The sequence below is a fragment of the Mastomys coucha genome, unplaced genomic scaffold (assembly GCF_008632895.1).
Source record: "Mastomys coucha isolate ucsf_1 unplaced genomic scaffold, UCSF_Mcou_1 pScaffold6, whole genome shotgun sequence".
Classification (NCBI taxonomy): Eukaryota; Metazoa; Chordata; class Mammalia; order Rodentia; family Muridae; genus Mastomys; species Mastomys coucha.
Window position 1 is genome coordinate 23,845,425 of NW_022196912.1, and position 25,682 is coordinate 23,871,106.

At 43.5% G+C, this 25,682-nt stretch overlaps 1 protein-coding gene, 1 long non-coding RNA gene and 1 other non-coding gene across 10 annotated transcripts in view; 2 read left to right on the top strand and 1 right to left on the bottom strand.

Annotated features, from left to right (window-relative positions):
* Window positions 1-25,682, top strand: part of Rbks (ribokinase) — a 73,372-nt gene that overhangs the window by 32,715 nt on the left and 14,975 nt on the right. Inside the window, exons 5-9 of one of the 8 annotated variants that reach the window (XR_004114680.1) lie at window positions 4,033-4,197; window positions 12,864-12,955; window positions 16,363-16,551; window positions 20,780-20,862; window positions 21,157-24,410. Coding sequence is in view for 3 of the 8 variants with exons in the window: in XM_031357624.1 (XP_031213484.1) it covers window positions 4,033-4,197; window positions 12,864-12,955; window positions 16,363-16,551; window positions 17,458-17,577 (566 nt within the window). In the remaining 5 variants the exon portion in view is untranslated. Of the gene's footprint in view, window positions 1-4,032; window positions 4,198-12,863; window positions 12,956-16,362; window positions 16,552-17,457; window positions 17,874-20,779; window positions 20,863-21,156; window positions 24,411-25,682 lie in introns of those variants that run through there. The other 7 variants (XR_004114676.1, XR_004114679.1, XR_004114678.1 and 4 more) reach the window with 7 other exon arrangements.
* LOC116081213 lies at window positions 5,130-5,236 on the top strand. The gene has a single exon (XR_004114740.1). It is a non-coding gene; the product is annotated as a U6 spliceosomal RNA (small nuclear RNA).
* Window positions 7,965-25,608, bottom strand: LOC116080931. Its single transcript, XR_004114682.1, has 3 exons — window positions 24,956-25,608; window positions 17,553-17,725; window positions 7,965-9,151 (listed from the first exon to the last, which is right to left on the bottom strand). It is a non-coding gene; the product is annotated as an uncharacterized LOC116080931 (long non-coding RNA).

Below are 25,682 nucleotides of genomic sequence, written 5' to 3' on the forward strand. Positions count from 1 at the left end.
CTTCTGTGTAAAGGTTAGCATGAACCCAAGACTGCAGTATCCAAATGGCCCATCTGATCATCAAGAAGGTCACACAGGCAGTGTGAACATGATATGTTGGATAAAGAGAAGACTCTCATCCCAGGTGAGACAGAATCAGATGGCATGAGGTTTCATTTTGCTACCCAGAAAGGCATGCAATGTGAAACACGTTAATTTTTTTTCATTTTCTTCAGTATTTACACATAATATTTAATAATTTTACACTTAATATATTGCCTACATCTATGTTTTTCCATGAGGGGAGTTATTCGAGACCTAGGCTGGCATTGAACTCACTGATGTCCTGCCCAGCCTTCTGCATGTTCTTTAGGGGTTTGTTTTCTTGGTGGTTTATTTGTCTGTTTTGAGACTAAAGTCTCACTGATTCCAGGATGGCTTTGAATTTCTGATCCTCTTGCCTACATCTTTCAGTCACTGGGATCACAGGTATGCCTCATCATGCCCAGTTTATGCAGTGCTAAGGACCAAGCCTGGATCTATGTGGCAGGCAAGCACTCTGCCAACTTGAGCCTCATCTCAAGCCCCTTACAGTGCACTTCTGCATGAGCATTTTAAACTCAACCTCAGCAGTCTAACGTTGCAATAGCAAAGACACTAGGTTAAGTTTTAATTCTGTGGTCAGAATGAAATCATTAATCATATATAATTATTAATCATATATCACTATGAACAACATAGAAATATAATGCAGCATTTATTACATTAAGCTATGTCACCAATGATGATTATTGCCAAAGGCAGGTCATTTCTGACCCTAAACCTCATGTTATGTCCTAGAAATGACCTCAGTGCTTCCTTCTTTTTTCCCTGCAAACCAAAATGTCGGTTATGGTAAGCCACACCTGGCTTACAGTGAGGGAATAGCCTGGAGTACAGATTGTGCAGGACATGGCAACACAGATCTGTAATCCCAGCACTCAAGAGACTCACAAAGGAGGATTGCAAGGAGCTCAAGGCCAAGCTAGGCTACGGAGTGAGACTCTCTAAAAATAATAATAAATATAAAGGAACTGAACAATCAGCTCCTTCAGATGAAGGCAAGAGTGCCGACAAAGTGATGAGTGTTACTCTGGCTTGTCAGACTCACGGCGTGACTGAGCTAGCCACGTGTCCATGGCTGCTTTGTCTGTGGACAGCCTTGGTCTTGGGCTTGTTGTTCAGCCACCAAAGCCCATCCAGAAATGCATATTATGTTATGTCACAGTTGACTCCTACCGAGAATGAGCTCACGCAGGGGAGAAGGAAGGAGAGATGCAATCTTTCAGCAAGTGGACTCCTTGCATTTTTCCAGGTCTGAGGTTGGGTTTGTGCAGAACCATCCCCACTTTATTAAGTTTTCCTCATGGCCAACAAACACACATGTGGTAAGACGATAGGCTAGGATTTGTTCTGTGTGGAGAGGTAATTTTAGGTCATGTCTATACAAGATCTGCACAAGCAGCCTGAAGCACTAAAAAATGTCTGCTGCAACTCATTCCTTTAGAGCTGTGCTGTCCAATAGAAACAAAATGTAAGCCACATGCAGCTTTTAAATTGTCCAGGAACCATGTTCTTAAGGGAAAAGGGGAAATAGGTAAATCTAATTTTGACACTATACATTATATATATATATACAAATACATATATATCTCCAAAATATTATCATTTCAACATGTAATTAAATTTATTTTAGAATTAAAACTTTTCAGTGTGCTTTCTTAAAAATTAGTGCAGCCAGAGAGATGGCCCAGCAGGTCAACATACTTGCTGCCAAGCCTGCCAACATGACTGGATCCCTAAACCTATGTGATAGAAGGAGAGAGTTTGTTCTGACCTCCACATGTGTGCTGTAACACACACATCCCAATACATATAAATACATAAATGTTTAAAATAGTAAAATAGGGTGATAGTTCATTGGTTAAAAGTATTTACTGCTCTTCCAGAGGACCCAGGTTCAATTACCAGCACCCACAGTTCACAACTATCTGTAACTGTAGTTCCAGGGGATCTGATACCTTCACACAGACATGCATACAGGCAAAATACCGATGCACATAAAATAAAAATAAAAATATCTTTTTAAAAAATAGTGAAATATGTTACATCCTGTTCTTTGTACTAAATTTGAAGCCCAGTGTGTACTAACTTCTGTCTTAGCTAGGATTTTACTGCTGTGAACAGACACCATGACCAAACCAACTCTTATAAGAACAACATTTAATTGGGGCTGGCTTACAGGTTCAGAGGTTCAGTCCATAATCATCAAGGCAGGAGTGTGGCAGCATCCAGGCAGGCGTGATGCAGGAAGAACTGAGAGTTCTACATCTTCATCTGAAGGCTGCTATGAGGAGACTAACCTCCAGGCAGTTAGGATGAGGGTCTTGAAGCCCATGCCTACAGTGACACACCTACTCCAACAGGGCCACACCTCCTAATGATGCCACTCTCTGGGCTGAGCATATATTTAAAGTGCATCTCAGTTCAGACTAGCAGCAGTTTAACAGTCAGTGTCACATGTAGTATTGTAAATCAAAAAGTGGACAGCACACCTCCTAAGAGTTCATTTTCCAGGGGCTACAGAGGTAACTTAGTCACACGGTATTTTGTAAGAACTGTTAAATCCCTAAAACCCACATAAAAGAAAGAAGAGGAGGAGGAGAAGAAGAAAATAAGGAAGAGGAAGAAGAGAAAGAAAGAAGGGAGGGCGAGAAAACCTGGCAATGAGAGCATATGCTTGCAATCCCAACTCTGAGGTGGCAAAACCAGGAAGATCCCCATGGCTTCCTGGCTAACTACCTTAGCCTGCTTGACAAGCTCAAGGCCAGGTAAAAAAAAAAAAACCCTGACTCAAAGGAAGTGATTTTCTTAAAAAGGTAGCTGATGCATGAAGAACAATATCTACATTTTCCCTCTGCCTCCCCCACATACTCAGAGAGAGAAGGGGGGGAGGAATAGAGGGAGAAAGACAGAGACAGAGGAAGAAAGGGTTCATCTCCAGATAAGGTGCATCACCACCACCTCCTGTATGGGTATATAAAAGGATTACAGAGAGTAGGTTCAGGTCATGAGAGTCTATCAAATCTCAAACGTATTAGTTGTGTTTCTTTGTTTAGTCTATACAGTATAGACCAAATAAAGTAAGAGATTACTTATCTCATATATTTTCTGTCTTTTAGATTTTTTAAAAAAATACGTTAGGGGTAGCAGGATCACTTTTGGGAAGAGCATGGCATGCACATGAACTGCTCATATATAATAGTAGAGCATTTGTTTTGAGCATTGTGCAGGGTTATTCCTACCAATATTCATGTATATGATACCTATCCCTTAGAACTCACAATCTTTACCATATGCATGGATTAGCCATTTCACATAAAAGAAAATTTAAAAGTATCATTTCTCAACTATTATTCTTTGTATATAAAAAGATTAATAAGTAAAATATGCTTAATTTTTTGTTCAAAGGGATCATAATAATTGGGCTGGAGAGATGGCTCAGCCTGGAGACATGAGTTCTGTTCCTGCAACTCACATGCTAGGAGAAAAGAACTAAGTCCTGTGGCCTCCACATCCATACCCATGGATACATGCACCCACGTGCATTCACACACATTCACACATACACAAAATAAACACATGTAAAATAGCTAAGCGCTCAAAGTAAGTCAGGTATAGTGGTGTGTGCTCATAGTCCCTCTTACTCAGGAAGGTGAGGCAGGAGACGCTCTTGATCCCTTACACTCAAGGCCAACCCAGAAGGCATAGCAAGGCTCTATCTCCTTCAAAAATAAAAATAATCAGAACATTATGAATCTCATAAAAGTGTTGCCAAAAAAAAAAAAACCCCACATATTTGGAACACAATAACTAAACCCGAATGTCCTGGAAATGTTAAGATTAATTCTTCTAACACATTCTGTATAATGCCTCAGAGGATGGTTTTACAGTGCAGCATATCACTGCTTGGCTTTGCTTGGTTTAGTATAAATATGTAGAATTTTTTCGTAGGCCAGAATATCATCGTCATAGTGGCTGGAGCAAATCTGCTTTTGAATACTGAAGACTTGAAGGAGGCAGCCAGTGTCATTCGCGGAGCCAAAGTGATGATCTGCCAGCTAGAAATAAGCCCAGCAGCTTCTCTGGAAGCTCTGACAATGGCCCGCAGGAGTGGAGGTAATGTTACAAATTTGTCACTCTTTCTGGGAGAGCTTTTATCGCTGTCTTAATTAAAGTTAACCTTTCAAGTTGAGTAAAGCATTACTTTGTAGTAAAATATTCGTTCCTCCATCTGTGAGATTCACCGGCTTGTAGTTCTTGATAATGTTAAGAAAAACTCACAAATAGGATAAAAATAACATGAGTAGCATATCCGATATCTCTAAATATAAAATCTGGGGTCTAGTTAGCAGAATCGACCTAAGGCATAACTGGGGCCTCTGAAGCACACACCAAGGTAACAGAGAAAGTAGGATGTTCCCACTGCCTACTGTCTCCTGTCTACAAGTCAAAGGTTCGTTCTTAGCTAGGTTTGGTGGTGCATACCTTTAATTCCCAACAATCTGAAGGCAGAGGCAATAGGACCTCAGTGAGTTCAAGGCCAACCTGCTCTACATAGAGAGTTCCAGGATAGCCAGGGCTACACAGAGAAACCTTATCTCAAAAAAAAAAAAAAAAAAAAAAAAAAAAAAAAAAAAAAAAAAAAAAAAAAGCAAAGATTCCTTCTTTCTCTCCTTTCTAAAATCGTATCATCTTTTCAATACACAAGAGCCTATTTGTATATAATGGTACTGGGTTGTCAGTGTCTGTTATTTGCCTCTTTTGCTTTACCTTGGATTTTGAAAATGTTTAAACTGACCCAAGCAGGTAGCACCATATGATGAGGTCCCCCTCGGGTTAGCACCACAGCTAGCCTGATGAGTTTCTCTTCTCCCTCTTATGACCTCACAACATAATGAGTGAGCATGTCTTTTTAATCTGGGTAGTTTGTTTCTTTTTTTTCCTCCACTGCGTAGGAGAGAAAGTATCCCATTTTTATCCCTTGTTAGGTTTGGGGTATTAGGAAAATTAGCTAATTTTTCTTAACCTGTCTGTAAAATCCAGATAGAGTGCTCACTTCGGCAGCACATATACTAAAATTGGAACGATACAGAGAAGATTAGCATGGCCCCTGCGCAAGGATGACACGCAAATTCGTGAAGCGTTTCATATTTTATTTAAAAAAAAAAAAATCCAGATAGAAGTGGGTTCTGTAGACTTGTTCTATGGATAGAATGACATAAGATATGATGTCATACTTGCAGCTAAGTCCCAGTTTTCTTCTTTCCTACCCATTTTCCTCTCTGAGTTAGAATTGAAGCTGCTTAGTATAGTGGTACACACCAGGTATCACATCACGAAGAGGTAGAAGCAGGAAGACCATGCATTTGAGATCAGTTGGGCTACATAGGGAGTTCAAAGCCAGCCCAAGTCAGACCCTGTCTCAAAAATAATAGGATAATACTTTAATGTATTCCCTTTTGCCCAAGACAAAAAGGAGCTGCTGTTACAACAATGGCCTCTGTTCAGTGTTGTGGCAATAGTTAGGTGATATATAATAAAAGCAATATAGAGATCTACATCAACTTTCCCTATTAAAACATCCCAGGAAGCTGTGAAATAAAGAAGATGAAAACAGCAGTATAGTATACACAGACGCTACCAGGCACCATCAAGGAGGCCTGGCCACAGGGACAGAGTACATGTGTGTGATACATCTCAATCTGGATGCGTGCTTTATGTACCTGATTTCTCTTAAAACATTTCATGTTCTATATGGCAGTGACTGGAAAATGAGCCACTGAGGGCTTGCAAGGTGGCTAACTGGGCATAGATACTTGCCACTAAGCCTGGTGACCTGAGATTAATACCTGGGAACCACATAATGGAAGGAAAAGTCACCTCCCGCAAGCTGTCATCTGACAACCACCTGTGTACCACAATGGGTGCACACATCCCTCCCCCACAATAATAAATCTGCTTCTTCTTTAAGGAAACTAAATCTCTGAAATGATTTTGTGGAGAATTTTACAGTGTTTATACTGATTTCACAAATTTTTCCTTTTGGCAAAACAATATACTGTGGCAAATTCTCACTGACATTTACTGTATTTTTAATGGACTCAAAGCTGTCAGAAAGAATTTAAAGCCAAAATTCATTCGGTTGCATTTTCTCAAAGTGTCACAGATGAGTCCCATGCTCATGGTTAGCAGTCTGGAGCTGTAGGTAGCCAAGCTGGTAGAGCGTGTACCTAGCAGTACAGATCCTGCTGGGTCCCCGGTGCTACATAAACCAAATGTGCTGGTATATCCCTGTCATCCCAGGACCTAGGAGGTGCTGGCGGGAGGATCTGAAAAGTTCAAGGGCAGGTCAGAGAGATGAAGATAAAGACACTTAGGGCCCAGCCTGTGACCCGAGCTCCATCTCCAAGATCTATACAGTAAGGACTAGATATAAATCACAGCTGTCCTCTGAGCTCCATACATGCTCTGCTGTAAGAATGTGCATGCAAATACACAGAGACACAATAAATGAATAAATGTGAATTTTTGAAAATAATTTTTGAAGTTCAGGTCATCCTCAGCTATATGGAAAGTTCAAGACCAGCTACGGCTAACAAGAAAGCCAATGTCGAAAAACAAAAACCCAGTCTGTGCCTTGTACTTGTTCTAAACAGGCAAAGTGAGTACTGTGTGCTTCTCCTGTCTCCTGCCAGTATACAGTGCACTCTGACGGCAGGCAGCGCTCTCCTCCTACCCCTGCTTCTCAGAGTGCACTGTTTCGTCCACAGTGCACTGCTGCTAGTTCCCAGCAGCCCACCCGGCTGGTGGAGGAGAGGGCCATACAGCCAGCACAGGTGAGACCCTAGCCACAGGGACAGCTAGTGTCAGCCTGACACACAGGCAGCCTGACCAACCTCGGGCTGTCACTTTGATGGGGTCCAGAAATGTTTCCTTCATCACCTGTGGCTCAGCTCTTCTTCTTCAGGTGCTGAGGGTCTTATGGCATCAAGGTATGGGAAGCAGAGGCAGGTGGATTTCTGAGTTCGAGACCAGCCTGGTCTGAAGAGTGAGTTCCAGGATAGCCAGGACTACACAGAGAAACCCTGTCTCAAAAAACCAAAAAAAGAAAAAGAAAAAAGAAAAAAGAAACAAGGTCCTATGTTGGCCTTGAATTTCTGATCCTCCTGCCCCGTCTTTTTATTGGGGGGGGGGGGGCGGCGGATGGGGGTGTTTGAGACAGGGTTTCTCTGTATAGCCTTGGCTGTCCTGGAACTCACTCTGTAGACCAGGCCAGCCTCAAACTCAGAGATCTGCCTGCCTCTGCCTCCCAAGTGCTGGGATTAAAGGCATTCGCCATGACCGCCCGGCAACTGCCCCTGTCTTTCAATCACAGGGTTACAGGTATGCACTGCCATGCCTAGCTTTCTACATCACGTTTTTTAAGAAGATCCAGTGTGCTTTCGAATTAATTCTGCATGGTCTTCCCTACCCAGCAGTCCCATCTTGTCTGGAGAATCGCATTCCAAAGCCTCTGTAGATGCCTGCCACCATGCTCAACTACTTTAATGCCCTTTGCATCTTGATGAGCTCTTATGCATCCAAGAGCCATAACTTCTGCATCTTCTTGATAAGCTCTTACATATAGTAGAGTCATAACTTTTACATCTTAAGGTACAGCGTTAGAACTAACACTATTTTATCTTCATTCCTACCAGTTTTTTTAAAAAGATTTATATATTTTATGTATATGAGTACACTGTAGCTGTCTTCAGACACACCAGAAGAGGGCATCAGATCCCATTACAGATGGTTGTGAGCCACCACCATGTGGTTGCTGGGAATTGAACTCAGGACCTCTGGAAGAGCAGACAGTGCTCTTAACCATTGAGCCATCTCTCCAGCTCCTTCCTACCAGTTTTGTGAGTATATTTGAGCTTAGCCGCCTTGGCATACAGTTTTTTCTTACTTCATTGGGTAAAAAACTTAGACTTCTTCACCAAAAGTGAAAGTGTTGGCATATCTGAATTCCAGCCTCACTACTCTTACTGTGGAGCCATTGTTAAACAACATAGGGGTTCCCTTAACACAGGCACTTTGATACCTGAAGAGTCTAACCATGTGGCCAGCCAAGTCAAATATACAAGCTGATAGGATGATTCAGATCCCAGGGGAGATGGATCAAGACGGCATGAGGTTTGACCGGATGGCTCTTAATGCTGTGAAATTTATAACTTATGAACCTGATGATCTGTCAGTTTTTAAAATGCAGAGGAAAAGTTTTATCATGAGTACGTTGTCTCAAAACTCTCCTGGGTTTTACCCAAATAAAAGCAGTTTTAGACAGAGTGCTAACAGTCAAAACAAAGAAACAACAAAATCAGTCCCTGGTGGGTCACAGTGCGGTTAGGTAGACCTGCTGCAAGCTGACAATGTGGCTGCTGGTGGTGAGACAGTTCGTGTTGGGTCTGGTCTTTATATTCATTTCAAAGCAAATGGAACATTACAGGGACAATTATAAATAATTGAGATTGTCAGATCGCCAAGATTAAATCCCAGGTATGATACAAAGTGTCTTTTAATGCCACTTTAGCCGTTTTCCATTTGGCAAGCTGAACCTCTTGGCTGGCTGTGTAGACTTTTGCAATAACATTGTCCCACATGTGGGCCAAACTTGGAGCTGTTTTATAGCTCAAGTCTCAAAAAAACAACCTTCAATGGAGAAGAGACAGCCAAGCCAGCATTGGGGTACCCACTCTCCTCACAGTGCCTTTGCTTAGGGGTGACATTACTCCTCTGTCCCTCTGAGTGAGTTCTCAGGGCATTCTTAACTGGTCATCTTCTCTTCCACCCCATTGTTCAGCTTCCAAGCTTAGTCTCCACCATTGGTATGTGCTTAAGATAACCAGGAGTTCAATGCATCTCCCGCTGTAATGAGTGATACTTACTGTTGTGTCCTGTCATCCTCTCTGTAGCTCCATGGCTCTGGTTCTGCCTGATCCCAGGATGATATCATCTTTCCATTTAGGCATTATACATTTGTACTTCTCTTTAACTACGTGCATCCACTATTTCCTCATGTTTCTTCATCCTGGGAGAGCAGAACCCAAGAAGGATGATTTCCTTATAGCATTTTTTCACTTCTACCCTAAGCTTAGGGAGTATAAACCACACATCAGATGCTGAGCTTACATAACCAGTGACAGTTGGAAAGAATGCTCCCCCCCCCCATATACAGTGCAATATAGGTAAAGAGGATTTGCTTGATTTTATGCAAAATATATAGTAATCAATTTACAGAGTCCTTCACTTCAACCATTGATACTTAAAACACAATGTGATTTTATTTAACATTTGTTCTCATTGTAGAAAATTGCAAATATAGAAACAGGAAGAACAGTGTAGTAAACCCACATAATACCATCATTTAACTATTAATGGCATTTCACTGGGCTCCTAATTCATTATCTACCATCCTCCACCACTAAAGTGAATATCATTTCTTCATTGCTAGAGATGCTATACATGTACAAAGAATGGGGTCTTTCTATGAAGTACAACACTGGTCTATCTACCATCATCATACTTAATCCCACCAGACTTTATAGTGGATCATTCATGAGTTTAGTGAGTAACCTCTCAGACTTCTTCCCTTCTACACAAGCATATACATATATAGTCGTGCTTGGTTTTCTTTTAGAAGGAAGGAATGACACAAGACTGCCTTCTTTTTGATTAATAAAGAATAGAGGTATTGCTCTGATAAAGCATTGGTAGCCTCGTTCATTTTAGCAGCTTTAGAGTATTGATCACATAGATCAAGGAAAAAGAGGACTAGCCAATCTAGTTAGACCAGCCAGTACAATTTTCTAAAGCAAGTCCTCAGATAGATGTGTGAATTCCCTTGGTTTTCCACCATAAACAGCAGCATGAGCATCAGTGTACTTCATAGCAATATGCCTGTCACCTTCTGTAAGATGAGTATAGAAAAGGACTTGCTAGATCCTGGATCTTTAGAGGAATGGAACTTCTCAAAGAATGACTTCATCCTGCATCTTTGTTACTGGTAGCTTGATACAGACCTGTGCCTAACCATGTGCTTAGGAATACAGGCTTGAAGATCACACTAGATGAGCAACTGCATTCAATTTAATGCTTGAGGAAAACATAGCACAATATGCTTCATTAATTACTTTTCTTTTGCTGACATAAGATACCATGACCAAAGCAAAGAAAATGGGCCCCCATGGACTCTTAGATTTGAATGCTTAGTCATGAGGGAATGACACTATTCAAAAGGATTAGGAAGCATGGCCTTGTTGGAAGAAGTGTGTCACTGAGAGTAGGTTTTGAGGTTTCTGAAGCCCAAGCTAGGCTCAGTGGTTCTCTCTTCCTTTTGCCTACAAAACTAGATATAAAACTCTCAGCTGCTTCTCCAGCACCATCTGCCTGCATGCCACCCTGCCTCCCACCATGATGCTACCATACTAAACCTCTGAAACTGTAAGCCAGCCCCAATTAAAAGCTTTACTTACAAGAGTTGCTGAAGTTATAGTGTCTCTTCACAGCAATACATCACTGAGTAAGACAGCAACTTAGAGAAGAAATTGTTTATTTGGAGCTTACGGTTTCAGGGTTTAGAGTCTGTGGGCATCATGGCAGAGAGCATGGCAGCAGGCAGGCAGGCATGGTTCTGGAGTAATAGCTGAGAGTTGACATCTTAGGCATGAAGCAGAGAGCACTAACTGGGAATGGTAGAGCTTTTGAAACCTTGAAGTCCACCCAGAGACACACCTCCTCAAACAAGCCACACCTCTTCATCCTTCCCAAATAGTTCCATCAACTGGAGACCAAGTACTGAAGCAGATGAGCTTATGGGGCCATTCTCATTCAGACTAACCCAGTGCTATTCAGAAAACTTAAAACCTAGCTGCATTCAAATGCTGGGTCCTTGGAACTTTCATGCATAATGGACATCTCTAACCCCAAGACATGAGAAACCCACTCTATCAGAAGGAGAAAGAGGGATGGACAGGCATGGGTGTTGACTGTATGCAAAGGACACTATAATAACAGTAATAATCCTCCATTTTTGGACAACACTTTATAGTTTACATAGGGCTTTTACATGCATTTTTAAATTTAAGCCAAACAATTGCCCTGTATAAAAATCAGAGCAGAAGTTTTTTAAAAGCATAGAGTTTATGTGGGAGGACATTGTAAAGTCTAAAGTAACAAAAATGTGGTGATGCTGTCAGACTATACTAGCTGAGACCACTGATTGACCCAACTATTAAAACCTAGGAAAGTACAGATGCAGGCTAGACCTGCACACAGTGTTGCAGCAGCTAGGACCTTCATCAGCTATAAGCATTCCCCAGGGTGTTGGGGGCAGGGTTGTGTGTCACTGCTGAGCTAGCTACAAGAGCCACCTAGAGAACTTGTAAATGTGTAGGTTCCCTGATCATAGCCCAGGATTCTGATTCAGTGAACTGGAAGTGGAACCAGGATACCCTACATCTGAACTGGCTCTCCTGTTGTGTAAACAAATTTGTAGCCATTGTTCTAGAGCAGTCCCTAAGAACTGCAGCTAAAGGATCTTACTTGAGGCCAGTCAGGTAGATTATTTACCCTGTGAGGCTGTGGATCCAAGCTGAGAACTGAGGCCTGGCCAGCCTAATTTTGTCACAAAGCAGGAGTGATTTGCAAATGGAATTTCTAAAACCTTTAGAATAATTTGCAGAATTTCACACCAAAAGCTGTTGTGTAATATTGTACATTGGTACTGAGGAATGTGTTGCTCTGGATATCTGGTCTAGATAAGTTGCTATTTTAAAGAGGATCAAACCCTTAAATCAAAGCCAAGAGACTCTTGGTTAGGTCCTAGCCTCCCCATGTCCAAGAGGATGAGCATGACATGTAGCACTTGGCCTCATCTCTCTAAGCTTTACTTTTCTCCTCTGTCAGTGTAGTAACAGCTGTGACAGTCTCCTGTTCTTGCTCTGCTGCCCCCTCCCATCCTTCTTTGTAGTTATCTAGTCTGAGCTAGCACCTAAGTCTCTGATTTACCCCCTTTCTCAATCTTATAGTTCCAGAGAGCTCCTAGAGCCAAGAGTGGAAGGGGCAGGAGTGTATGTGTGGTGGTGGTGGTGGTGGTGTGTATATGTGTGTGTGTGTGTGTGTGTGTGTGTGTGCGTGCGTGCACACATGTGCATGTGTGTGTTGGCATGAGTAATTTTCATCTATTTTGGAGGCATACCTGGGTTTACCAAATATGCATATTTACCTTAGTTTCCTACATACTGTTACTATCAGGAAAATCTCGATTCTTTGCTGTTTCTTTCCTGTCGCTTTTTTCTGCCCTGAACCCGCCCCACAGAGAAGCACTTAAATTGGCCTCCAAAAGTGTTCACTGTTCCATCCAAATTCATACATGTTCTCCATATTTTCACTTTAATGTTCTTGTTGTCTTCACCTGACCTTTAGACTCATGTTAGTGGAAAATATGATGCTCACCCTTGAAGCTGAAGTAGGAAGGTAAAAACAAACAGAGGAAAGGGATACAAGAAAGGAGTGATACTAGGCTGTATGAAGACTGAGATCCCAAATCTTTCTGTATCTGTGGTTTACTAGGTGATTTTATCTTGTGAGTGTAAACTGATGATGGCTCTCAGCTTTCTCTCCCTTAGAGTCTGTATGCGCACCAACCCCATTACTTTACAGCTAACCTAAAAAACAAGTAAAAGGATTAAATCAACATTTTGAAATGATGACTATTGTGCCCCTTTCCCATTTCTTTGCAGTGAAAACCTTGTTCAACCCAGCTCCGGCCATGGCTGACCTGGACCCCCAGTTCTATACCCTCTCCAGTGTTTTCTGCTGCAACGAGAGCGAGGTACAGACAACTGACTTGCTTCTTCTATGAGGGACTTGCAGGCAACTGGATAAAACAGAGAGGCCAGATGAACCACATCAGTTGAGCATATGTAAATTCAGCAAAAAGAGATTTTCAGTTTACTGGGGTGTGGAGGAAAGGAAACGACTAAGCCTTTTGTGGCCATAAAGGATTCTGAGCCATGCCCCATAATTTGACACTGACTAAACCTCTCCCCTATGTTAGCACCCTCCAGTCCTCAAATATGGATGTACTGTTTTCTTTTTTAAGTATTCCACATTTCCTGGATTGATTGATTGATTGATTGATTGATTGGTTGATTTTTCAAGACAGGGTTTCTCTGAGTAGCCCTGACTATCCTGGAACTCCCTCTGTAAACTAGGCTGGGCTCAAACTCACAGAGCTCCATCTTTCCCCAACTCCTTAGTGCTGGAAGTAAGGGGGAAGGACTAATTAATATTAAAGTTGACAAGTTGAACAAATAAAAATACAAACAAAAAACCCAAAAATCTTAATTTCAAATAATCAATAAACAACAGCAAAAAAATTCAAATAATCAGTAAACAACAGCAACAACAACAAAAAACATATAAAACCATTGGTTGCTTTTTTTCTGAAAATCAAATTTAACTGTGAGCTCCTGTATTTTATCTGGCAATTGTAATTAGTGTAAACGTTCTGCAGTAGCTTCTGCACTACCTTCTAGTGTACAGATCCTGTAGCAGCACTGGCAGCGGGACACTGACTCCCACTGAGCCTGCTGAAAGAGGGAAGCAGTGTCTCATCTAAGGAACATGATGTGCACATCTGCCCAGCATGCCTGTCAGTGTGGTGATATAATCTACTCTTTAATAAGTTCTATTAGCAGGGAGACCTTATCAATCATCATTTGTATAGAAAGTCAGCCTTAGATTGGAATTCTCTCTCATTGTGGAGATGCTCAGCAAAGGCTAGCTCTCCTCCGGTTCTAAGGCTAAATGAAGGTCTAGGCTTTCTTAACCTACTTGCTTGATAATTTCATCTGTCAGGACATACAGGACAAAGAAGGCTGCTACATGGAAACTAATTTTAACAAACCACAGTAGTTTATGCAACATTTTTGAGCAACCACCATGGCCAGGCATTGGGCTAGGAAAAAGGAATTGTGGGAGATAGAGACCATTTCACAATATGAGGTTACATTTCTCTCAACCACCAAACTGGCTTAGATTTCCCGGGTGGAAGCTTAAAAGACACTGTTCTTCAGACAGTTTTCATAGCCCAAATATCTATTCAGCTCGTGTATCTTCTCCATTCAATTACAAATCCCATTAAGACACATTATTGTATCCTGCCCCTGTTATATACTTATCTATTGCTATATAATAAATTCTCCAAAGCAGCTATAATTTTTGCCAGTCCCAGCTTCTATCCTAGGGAATTCAGATAGGGCCTGGCATGGTTCTCCTTGCTCTGTGGTGCCTGAGGCGAGAGTTGAAAAATTCCAAGGCTGAGAGATTCTTCACTCATGCCTGGAGCATAGTGGGACTGTTGGTTAGAATACTTACACATAACTTGTCTTGGTGTACACACACACACACACACACACACACACATATCAATACACACACTCTCTTACACACACACATCAAAACACACCACACACACACACACACACACACACACACAAAATTAAGAAAATACTTAAAATGAAAAAATGGCTTCAGACTGTGCACAGGGGTCACACAGAAAACTAAAAGAGAAGGTACATGGCCAGGTTCAGGCAGCTTCTGCTATTGGAATCGCAGATGCAATGAGCAGGCACTTGAGGGATGTTTTTTGTATGACAAAAAGATTAATTTGGGCATGATCTGAGCAAATAAAAGTGAGATGCAATGTCAGTCTTATGAATGTACAGCATATGATTAGATTGTAATACAGAATTTGGTAATATACCTTAAAAGTTTTTTATACATTGTGTGTATGTGTGTGTGTGTGTGTGTGTGTGTGTGTGTGTGTGCATGCATGCTCATATACCATGGCATGTATATGGAACTGTCAAAGGACTTGAGGGAACCAATATTCTCCTCCCACCAGGTGAGCCGTGGGATTGAACTCAGGCCATTAGGCTTAGTGGCAAGTGCCATCTGAGCAGCCTACACACACACACACACACACACACACACACAGAGTGCTTTTATATGGAACAAATGTGTTTAATCTGAACATATTCACAGCAAGCACAAGCAGGGCTTACATGCTGTCGTATATAGCATATGGTTAAACTTGAATAAGGAAAAGAGAATTTACTTATATACTTTGAGTCAAAAAGTACTAATTCATCAAGTGCTATTTTTAGCTACCTGTGTCACAAGTATAGAAGCACCCCAAAGATGCCAGAGGGGTGCCTCTTGGCCCAGTTTCAGCCCAAGACTCTTTACTATTCCTGGAGAGAAATACTGATCCTGCATAAACCCTCCTCATTTATTGTATGTGATTTCAGAAAAGTCATGGAGATGGTGGCAGGTAGAGGCAAACAAAACCAAGTAGTCTGCAAGAGCATGAGAGAGGCCTGGGCCCTGCTGGGCCAGGGGAGGCCTGGGCAGTGGTATCCAGCTTAGGTGCCTGTGTTTACAGGTGCAGCATACACAGAGTCCCTCATAATGGCTCCCTCTCCACTTCCTACCTTCCTTGCTTTCTTTTGGAGACTGCATTTGTTGTCCCAACTTCTATATCTAGAGGAACTGAGAACAACTGAGCAGTCAGTCTCCATTCATCCCGAAAGCTGTCAACACAGCGGCACTGACTAGCCCATCCCCAGAGTGGATGGAAAGTGAAAACAAGCCAGGTGGTGCACACCTTCAGTCCCAGAGCTCAGGAAACAGAGGCAGGTAGATCTCTGAGAGTGGGAGGCCAAATATTTTTAGATTTATTTTATGCATTTGTATGTTTTACCCGCATATATGTATGTGCACTTCATATGTGACTGGTACCTGTGGAGGTCAGAAGACAGGGTCAGAGCCTCTAGGACTAGAGTCACAGACGATTGCAAGCCACCATGTGGGTGCTGGGAGCTAATCCTGTCTTCTGTTTGAGCTACAAGTGCTCTTAAGCAGGGAGCCATCTTTCCAGCCCCCCAAGAGTGCTTTGTTTTGTCTGGAGTTTTTGTTTTTGGCATTAACTCTTGACCTCCCAAACACTGAGACATTAAGCATGAGACAACTGCCCATTCAGAGAGTATTTTAAACAGCTACTTTCATTGTCCTCATTTTGCTTCTCTTATTTATGCTTCTGTGCCAATATCCTTCAAGGTTCCCACTGCCCTGATTGTTATGAGAAAAGAGGGGGACATGTTTCCTAAAGGGCAGATTTGAGCAGACCTCGGCCTCTTTTTCTCACCACTGCTTCCTCTCTGGTGTGTATTCCAGGCTGAGATTTTAACAGGACACACTGTGAGCGACCCAACCACGGCTGGGAAGGCTGCGTTGGTTCTCCTAGAACGGGGCTGCCACATTGTGGTCATCACCTTAGGGGCTTCAGGATGTGTGACACTGTCCCAGGCCGAGCCTGTTCCAAAGCACATTCCCACAGAAGCTGTCAAGGCTGTGGACACCACGGTAGGTTTCAAACTTGAAGAACTCCTTTTACATCTAATACAGCCCTGAAGATTATATAATGAGTTAAGAACTAGGAGTGGGGCGGGAGAAGACAACCAAACAGGAGAGCTCTCTCCTGGTCCCCTCTAAGTCACTGGGAGGCCCCATGGCACCCATGTGGAGGCCACATGGCTGTTTCCTTATCCATAAAGTATCACTGTATTTCCTGTATATGCTCATTCAGTAGATAAATATTCGCTTAGCCTGTTAGGTGCCAACCATGCTCTGGATGCTGGGGACACCTTAGGAAGGAGACTAGAGCATAAACATAGCCATGTCTTACTAGCCTCTTGGTGGCAGAGGTGACAAGGCTCACTGACTAACAGAGCTCCTTGTCTTGTTTTCTTCTATTTGGCCCTTAGGTTAGTATACAGAGTCATAGGCCTCATGCTGGCATCTTCACACACATCACACGGTCACATTATACTTCCTTCTCATGTACTCCCCTCCCCCACACCCCACCCTTCCAGCAGAAGCTGGACCCTTCCTCCCCTCAGTCTGTCCTCGTATCTGCTTTCTTCTTTACACACATTCAGTCACTCTCTACTTCCCACCTCCCTGACCAGCTCTGCAGCTCTTCCTCTCCCTCATCATCTTCTTCCTAGTTATCACACACATACACACACACACACACACACACACACACACACACAACTTCAAAACTAGATACTGCATAGAAGAGAAAACATGGCCCTTGTCTTTCTGAGTCTGTTTTACTTGGCTTAGCTTGTGACCTCCGGTTATATCCATTTCCCTGCAGTTGCCATGATGTCACCTTTCTTTCTGACTACGTAGCATTCCACTGTGCACACACTAGCATGTTCTCTATTCATCTGTTCTATTTCCTGGCTGTCTCCACTACTGTAGCCATCAACATGGGCGTGCATGTGCAAAGATCATTCTCTGAGCCCACGAAGGACAGCAGGAACCGTCACTGAGGCTTCAGTGTCTCATGCACATACCTCATCTAATCCTTGCGAACATTAACAAGCAGTGTGTTGCTGTCCTCCCTTCGCCCTCCAGTGAGGGACAGGGCTGTGGCTTCCAGCGCCTTGGCAGGAAGGTTCAGGGAAGTCCCAGCTCCAAAGTGAACCGAGAGACTGCCAAGCTGAGAAGATGGTTCGTGACTCCCTAGCTGGGGAAATAAAACTTGGTTAGTGTTAGAATTCAGAAGAGCTGACCAGAAAAAATTTACAAACCTCAGGGCTGAGACAGTAGTGTTGATAAAGGAGAAAACTTTAATATCTTTTATAAGGAATTTACATATGCTTATTTATAAACTATGTTCTGGTCTATTTTTGTTAAGAAATAACTTTAAAATATAACTCATTCATTAAACCTGAAGCCTGAGAGGAAACCTGGTGAAAGTATAAACAAGGATGAGCTTTGCAAGCCATCCATCCCAGGACTCTGGCAGCTGATACAGGAGGATCAGCACCAGTCTGAGGCCATTAGACTCCCCAAACCAACCAATTACCTGCAAATGAATAGAGAGCTGTGTATAAGCAACAACACTTGCACACTGAAGCTGACACTGTGGGTGCCTTCCTCAGGCACCTGCAGACTCATGCCTCGTCTGTCGTCTCGGTACTCGGTCATTTCTAGCACTGCTTATTTGTTCTCTTCTGTCAAGGAGGGAACCTAAATTGGGAAGGTTCATTAGTTCACTTCATCAGAGTAAACTTGCTCCAAGTGTGAACCAAAGCGAGAGAAATTTCTTTTTTTCCTGCCAGAGTGACATGAAGGGTCCTGAGGGAGGTCAGATCTTTGTGGGTACCCGGAATGGGTTGGCCTCTGCCGAGCACGTGTCAATCACAGTTTTGCTTGCTTCTGCACAGAAGCAGCCTATGAGAGGCCTGTTTGGTGCACCCAAATGGAACCTTTGCAGGGTCTTCATTCGCTTCCAGGTCAGCTCTACTCTTCTTGTCATGGGCTTTGAACTTGTCAGGCTGTCTTCCCAGAGTGATCCCCAAAAGCTCTGCTCCCCCACCAGGTGTCTCATCATGTGTCCCTGTCTCTGATGTCAAAGGACAAAGAACTTATATGGAAGAATAGGGGAGAAGGCACCAGCTAAGCAAAAGGAAGTCATGCTCAGTGTTCATCCACAGATAAATAGACAAGTTGTAGTGTATCCATACAACTGAACAGTATCGAACACTAAAAGGAATGCCTATACATGCTGTGTGTATCTCCCAGCTTCTCCATCTTCTTTTATGCTGTGCTTTTTCTCCTCATCTAGCAGCCTTGCCACCAGTTTGCTTGCCTGATCCACACACTACTGTTCAGGTAGTTTAAGAACAATGAAACAATGGTCCTTCCTGGTGGGGCAAGGAATTCCTGGGACAAGAGTCTACCCTGGGCAAACAGCCCCCTCACTCCCAGCCATCAGAGCGTCACTTGCTGCTGTTGGCTTGTAAGGTTCTCACTATCTCCTCCTCCACTTACAGACATCGGATTGGACACAAATAGAGGGAAGTAGGTACTGGCAGGTCCCCGTCCACTTGAGACAGCCTGTACGTCAGAGCCACTGTGTGCTGCTATATTCAGTTTTGCCTCTGTTAATAGTTGAATATATCACTTCTATTTTTACATCTGTTTTTCCCATTGTGCTGGTGTGAGAGGGTGGCAGTGCTGCAGATGTCCTCAGTTCAGTTTGGAAGATATGACAGATGTGTCTCTTTCTCCATTTCTGCATCTCAGCCTCAGTCAGAATGATCATGTTCATGTGTGTTCTATTCAGGAGTCATTGGAAGTACATGCTGTATGTCACACACACACACACACACACACACACACGGACGGACAATCCTTAGGGATTACCGTGATGGTATGATGAAATAGTACATTATATTGCTGTCCTGTTATTTGACCCTGCAAGCTCTTCCTTATGTACTGATTGCTTCCCTTTGTGTAAATGCTTAGGTCCCAGAATCTCCCCTCACACTGTCATATCAAAAATGCAGGCCACAGGCTAACCCTACGTCCTCCAGAACCATTTGCTTTACTATAATGCACCATAAATCAGGACAGATGACTAAGCCAAGAGTAAAGGAAAGCCGGGGTCACTGGGGATCATCGTCCCTGCCTTTGACTGCCCTTCCTCTGTCTGTCTGTCTGAGTCAGGTAGGAGTCAGAGTTGCTGAGGAGGCTCCAGTCACCTGCGTGGACATCCCTGATGACTCGGGGCTTGAGTATTTGTTTTAGAGGTGACCCCAGTGGGAAGTAGAGATTGGTGGCAGGAAAGTGTCTGTGAAGGTTATCTGGGAGGCACTGTCGTGGGATGTGACTGCTGAGACTTGATAGGTGCTCCCAGGGTGGCTTTTCTGGCTTCTCTGGAACACTTCTCCATCCTGGGGTCTAACTTCAGCTGTCTAGGCCATTCTCAGGGTGATTCCCACTAATCCACCACTTAGGTACCTTAGGACTCACAGTGCAAGCTGAAACCCACTTCAGTGTCTCGGGTAAAGACTAACGACTGTGAGGCGATGACAGGTGATGCAGAGCAGTTAAGACTTATTTTAACCCTTGCTGCATGGTTTTTGGGGGGGTTGTTATTGTTCTGTTCTGTTTTGTTTTGTTTTCTTATCCAAAAAGAAACTTTTTTTCCTTCAGTTTTTGACCTTGGGAGACTTACTCTGTGAATGCTATGATCAGTCAAAGTACCTTTGGAAATTGCCTTTAGACTTGCCATGCTGGCCAGGAACAGGGTTGGGAAGGTAGCTCATCTGAGAGGATTTGCATAGCATGGGTGAGGCCCTGGGTTCAGTGTCTCCAGTGTCCCCTGTACCCCACTAAGTGCTTTGTTTAGTTCCCCTCTGCTTATGAAAGGAACCCATACTTGATGTGCACTGGAGGATGGAGAGGACACTAAGCAGGTAGAGGGAGGAAGCAAGTGTTTGTGATTCCGCCACTCTGCTGCTGAAGCTTCTGCAGTCGGCACATAAGTAAATATTCCTCCAGGGTGATGTAAACAGGCAACTCTCTGAAGAAGAAATACAAGACAGTAAAAAAACTAGACAGTGCTTAAGCTCACTAGATGCCAGAGATGTGCCCATTAAACAGCAGGGAGAACCTTGGCCCACAAGGTTGACAAATATTAAAGGTAAATAATGCCCATGCCCCAGCAGCTCAAAGCCTCCTCCTGCACTTCTCATCTGTGTACTTGTACTGAGAACTTCCATTCTTACAGTGTTTTCTGTAACCTGAGAGGGCCAGTTAAAGCATCCTTTCTCTTCAACGCAGTGAAGCCCCTTCCAGGAGTCTATGTCACAGGTATGCTCACGTACAAATAGCTATGCAAACATGTTTATTTCAACTTTGTATTAACCCGAAGTTGAGAAGATGGTGTGTGCTTCTCGGTAACTGTGCCATCCGTGCTAGTTACTGGAAGGTGTCTCACAGCTCTCAGCATGTAAATATAGATCGCACATCTGGAGCCAGCACGCTGAGCCATTCTGATGGCTGCTCAGGAAGAGAATGGCTTGGCTTGATAACAAGTGCATTCTACTTTCTATGCCAAATCCTTCTGAATGATTTGAGATCTTGACCATGAACCTGTGTTTTTAGGGGATTACTTTGTTGTTTGGGGCATAGCCAGGAGCAGCTGAGAGGCAGCCACATGGGCAGCACACAGAGCATCGCCATCATCCCAGAGGAGACCTTGCCAGCTGGCCTCACAAACAACCTCTCAAGCACGGTAAAGTCTCTGTGTAAGCAGACTTAAGTCAACCTATAACACCTTTAGAAATGATGTCCTGTGCCACAGGAGAAAGGAGGTGCCTTCCTATTGGAGGCCTCTGGGTCCAGTCTAGACATTTCAGTGTGCATTTTGATAGGATTTTTCTTTCTTAATCTTCTTGAAGTAGTAGTTTTCCTCAAAAATACAATTTTATATAGGTCCCTTTGGAAATATCTGTCCATCATTCAAATGCATTGCACATCATCAAAGAAATTGCTCACATTCAGATTCCCTTCTGAATGAATGCTTGTTAGCCAGTCCTCTTCAACCACATTCCTCCCAGCAGGGCATTGAGTAAGCCCAGCTCTGTTTTTGTAACAGTTCTTGGATTTGGTTACTGGGTAGCCAGAAAGAGTTGTAAAGCAGACCATGCAAGGCTATGGAGATGTCTCAGTCAATAAAGTGTTTGTTGTATAAGCTGCAACCAAAATATCCAAGTTTGGAATGCAAGTATCCCATAAAAAGCTGAGCATGATGGAATACACCTAGAACCCTAGTCTTTTATCGTCCATGCCTCCTCTCCTTTTTAAAATGCTCCTAAAGCGGGGCGTGGTGGCGCACACCTGTGGATCTCTGTCAATTCAAGCCCAGCCTAGTATACATGTCAAGTTCCAAGACAGCCTGAGCTACATAGTGAGACCCTGTCTCAAAAAGGGAAAGAAACAAAAGGTCATGAGTGAAAAGACTCTTGAGAGTAGAAGACCATGAGACCGTGAGGAGTGCCGAATGGTTCCACATGATCATGCCTCTCTCCAGTGCAGTCATACTTGGAGGCAGAGCGTGTTGGAGACAATTGAGGTCCCAGCCTGAGCTCCTGCTCCAGGAGTCTGAGTGTCCTCAGAAGCAGCCGCCTCACCAGAGAGCTCCCTCAGCAAGCTCCCAAAGAAAGAGCCCTGTGAGCACCAGCAGGTAGGAGCTCCCGGCAGGCCAAGGGGAGGGTCTCAGAATAAAGACATCTGCTGGGACATCTTGATCTCAGAGCCCCTAGCCTTGAGGACTATGAGAAAGAAGTTTCTATTGTTTAAGCCACTATCTGTGGTTTGTGTTGGTAGACACACAATACACATTACACACAATACACACAATACACATTAATACACACAAGCAAGTGAAAATGCTCAGAAGTGACATTAAAAAAAAAAAAAAAAAACTCAGAAAAAACAGGTGTCCATGAGGAGACAATGATGAGCGGCAAAGGAGGAACCAGATCACCTTTCCCTGAGAGGTGAGGGCGTCTGCAGGAGCACAGCTGTTGACAGTGCAGTGGCCGGGGGGGCAGATGATGGCTCGAATCCTGCTGGCAAGGCTGCTTTAGTAAATAAATTCTACCTTTTGATTTGGGGACAGTCCACCTCTCTGTGCCTTGACATTTCAGCACTGACCCTTGAGTCACACGTCAGAATACAGACTTCTACAACCCCTCTTGTCTCCAGATCTTGAAAAGGCCTTGCATACTTGTACAGTATACTGCGGCCTTGATGAAAGGCAATAGCCCACCATCGACCCTGAGTACCATCCAGCTGAGTCCCAAGGAGCAAGCCCTCAGAAAGAGAGCACTGGTTAATCAGTCCATCACTCCCCGTCTGTCTGACAGTGTATGCAGATCAGCACTTTCCAGATAGCAAAACCTGGAGCTTGCATTGTGCACTGGCCCGGAGAACCTTTGCCACATAGCTGCTTCCTCTACAGGCAAGGGCTGGACTGTGTGAGAAGAGTGGTGGGAGTGGGCCATTCCAGATCATACTGCTTCTGGCAGGGTTCACATCCATCCATCCTTGTCCCTGAGTGACCATTCCTGGAGGAGACATGCATTCTCTTACAGATTATAATCAAATTTTCTTTTCCGTAAACATCTTTTTTGTTTGTTTGTTTTTTGAGGCAGGGTTTATCTGTATAGCCCTGGCTGTTCTGGAACTCACTCTGTAGACCAGGCTGGCCTCAAACTCAGAAATCTGACTGCCTCTTCCTCCCAAGTGCTGGGATTAAAGGCGTGCGCCACCACATCCTGCCTACAGTAAACATCTTTCGTTAGGAGCCTGAACTAAATTGTTGAGGGTGCTCACCCTCTTTTTAAAAGTTTCCCAACTGCTTTTGTAGCTAAGATGAGCTAATCACTCCTACTGTCCTGCCTAGCAATACCCCAAGCTCAGTACCTGGCTTGGAAGGTCCTTCGTGAACAGGGCCAACCTCAGCATATATGTGGTGACAACTGAGGAGCCCGAGCTCTTGTGGAGAGTAACCAGCCTGAGAGCAAGAGTTACTCTGGTCAGCTGTTTCTAGGACTGCTCTCCAGAGCACATCATACTCCTCACTGTCTACAGTGAAAATATCCAGAGAAAGATAAAATCAGAGGTACGTTGCTCCTTATACATTATTGGAGAATGAAATAATTACCCAGTGTTCCATTTTTAAAATCCTCATTTAACAAAGGCTACAACTAAAAATATCAGGTCGCCGAGAGTAAAAGGTATCTCCAAAATGCAGAAACCTACTGAAGTTCTTCAGTAGCTTCCTTAGGGAACGGACAATAGCTCAGTGATTCAAGAACACATACTGTTACTCTCCCAGAGAAGCCAGCCCTATATATGGTAGCTCACATCTGCCTGAAATAGCCCTAGGGAATACAACACCCTCTACATGCACATACACACATCATACATGTACACACATCATACACGTACTCATAATTACATTTAAAATAAACCTTTAAAATGGTCCTCCTTAGAGTTGGGAGATGCCTCAGTCCTCAGTGGTGCAGAGCACTGGCTGCTCTTCCAGAGGACCTGGGTTTGATTACCAGCACTTACATGGGGGCTCATACGTGACAGTAACTCAAGGTCCAGAGGAGCCAGCACCTTCCTCTGGCCTCCACAGACATCAAATAAATACATATGGTAGGCAAAACATTACAACACATAAATGATGTATTTGTTAACTAGCCCCCTTTGTCCCATGAATGACATCTAGAAAACTCTCTGAAGACTCTGCTGCCAGAGGCTGCCAGAAAAGATGAGGAAGACAAGAGATTCCCTGGCTGTGAGGAAAGGACAGGGACAGAGTAATCTCTGAGGCAGCTGACAGACAGGACACGCGACATCTGTCATGCCCTGAAGGCTGTGTAAGCTGTATTATATTACTTCTACACCAGCAGATCACCTCATTTATTAGCTAATCAGGCAGAATTCAGTACTTGAAATTATCCTTCCTAATCCTGCATGTGATCAGTTGAAAACTCGAGGCTCTAAAAATCTAATTGTAATTGCTTACCAGAAATGTCATGTTCTTGTTGAAGAACTGAATCAGGGCCACACATGGGCTATTTTTCCTGTCTTCCCAATACAGCAGAACTGAGTTTACACAGTGCCCCAGAGTGTTATACTTTAGCAGCCCTGGAGGGCATCAAGGACCAGGCCTGTTTCAGAGATGGCCCAAGACTAAAAGTGTGGCCACAGAGAATAGCATAGGATGGAGAAGGAGCAGTCATTTCAGCAACAGTCCAGAAATATCCAGATCTGTGGGCTGGGCAGGACCTGCTCCCTCTGGCAGGATAGGATGGCAGAGGCAGAGCGTATTGATCTCTGATGAGGATCTTTCCCTCCTAGCACCCTGCTCTTCATGTCTGCTTACCATCACCCTCTGTTCGGTTCCCTAGTCACTGGTGTGATGACAAGGCAGGATCGTGTGACCAGCTCCCTTGCTTCTCTCCTAAGCTACTGACTGGCATTCCAGGGCAGACCTACAGGGCTGTACTGTGGTCTTCAAAGGGCCTCCTCCAGAGCAGAGAGCTTTCCTGACAACCTGAAACTGGAAAGAGATTTAAAATAAAAAATTAAATAAAAGGTGTCAAACTACAAAGCCCAGAAAGCTGAGCCTGCCATGCCCACAGTCTTCACTGGCCACTGGTGCTAATGCAGGTATGCAAGGGAGTCAAAAGGCAGGTGTGTGCGTCATAGAACTGAACATCTGCTTGCTTCTGTAGGAAAATATGACTGCACACTATAGGCTGTACTCTGTAAATGTGTAATGTGTAAATGTGTTAATGGTATGAACAGACACTGTGTGTATGTGTGTGTGTGCAGTTCATGTACATGTGTACATGCGTGTGCTCTCATGTTTAATGTGCTACAGTGGGACTCAAGATTATCCTACCCTCATCATCTCCCAAGGGCAGGATTGCAGAGATTATGGTCACATGATACCATACCCAGATTTTTTTTTCACTTTTTTGGGGGGTTTCTTGTTTGGTTAGCTGGTTGATTGGTTTTATTGATTTGGTTTGGTTTGGGTTTTTTTTGTTGTTGTTGTTTTGTTTTTGAGACAAGGTCTCACTATGTGTGTAACTCTGGCTGTCCTG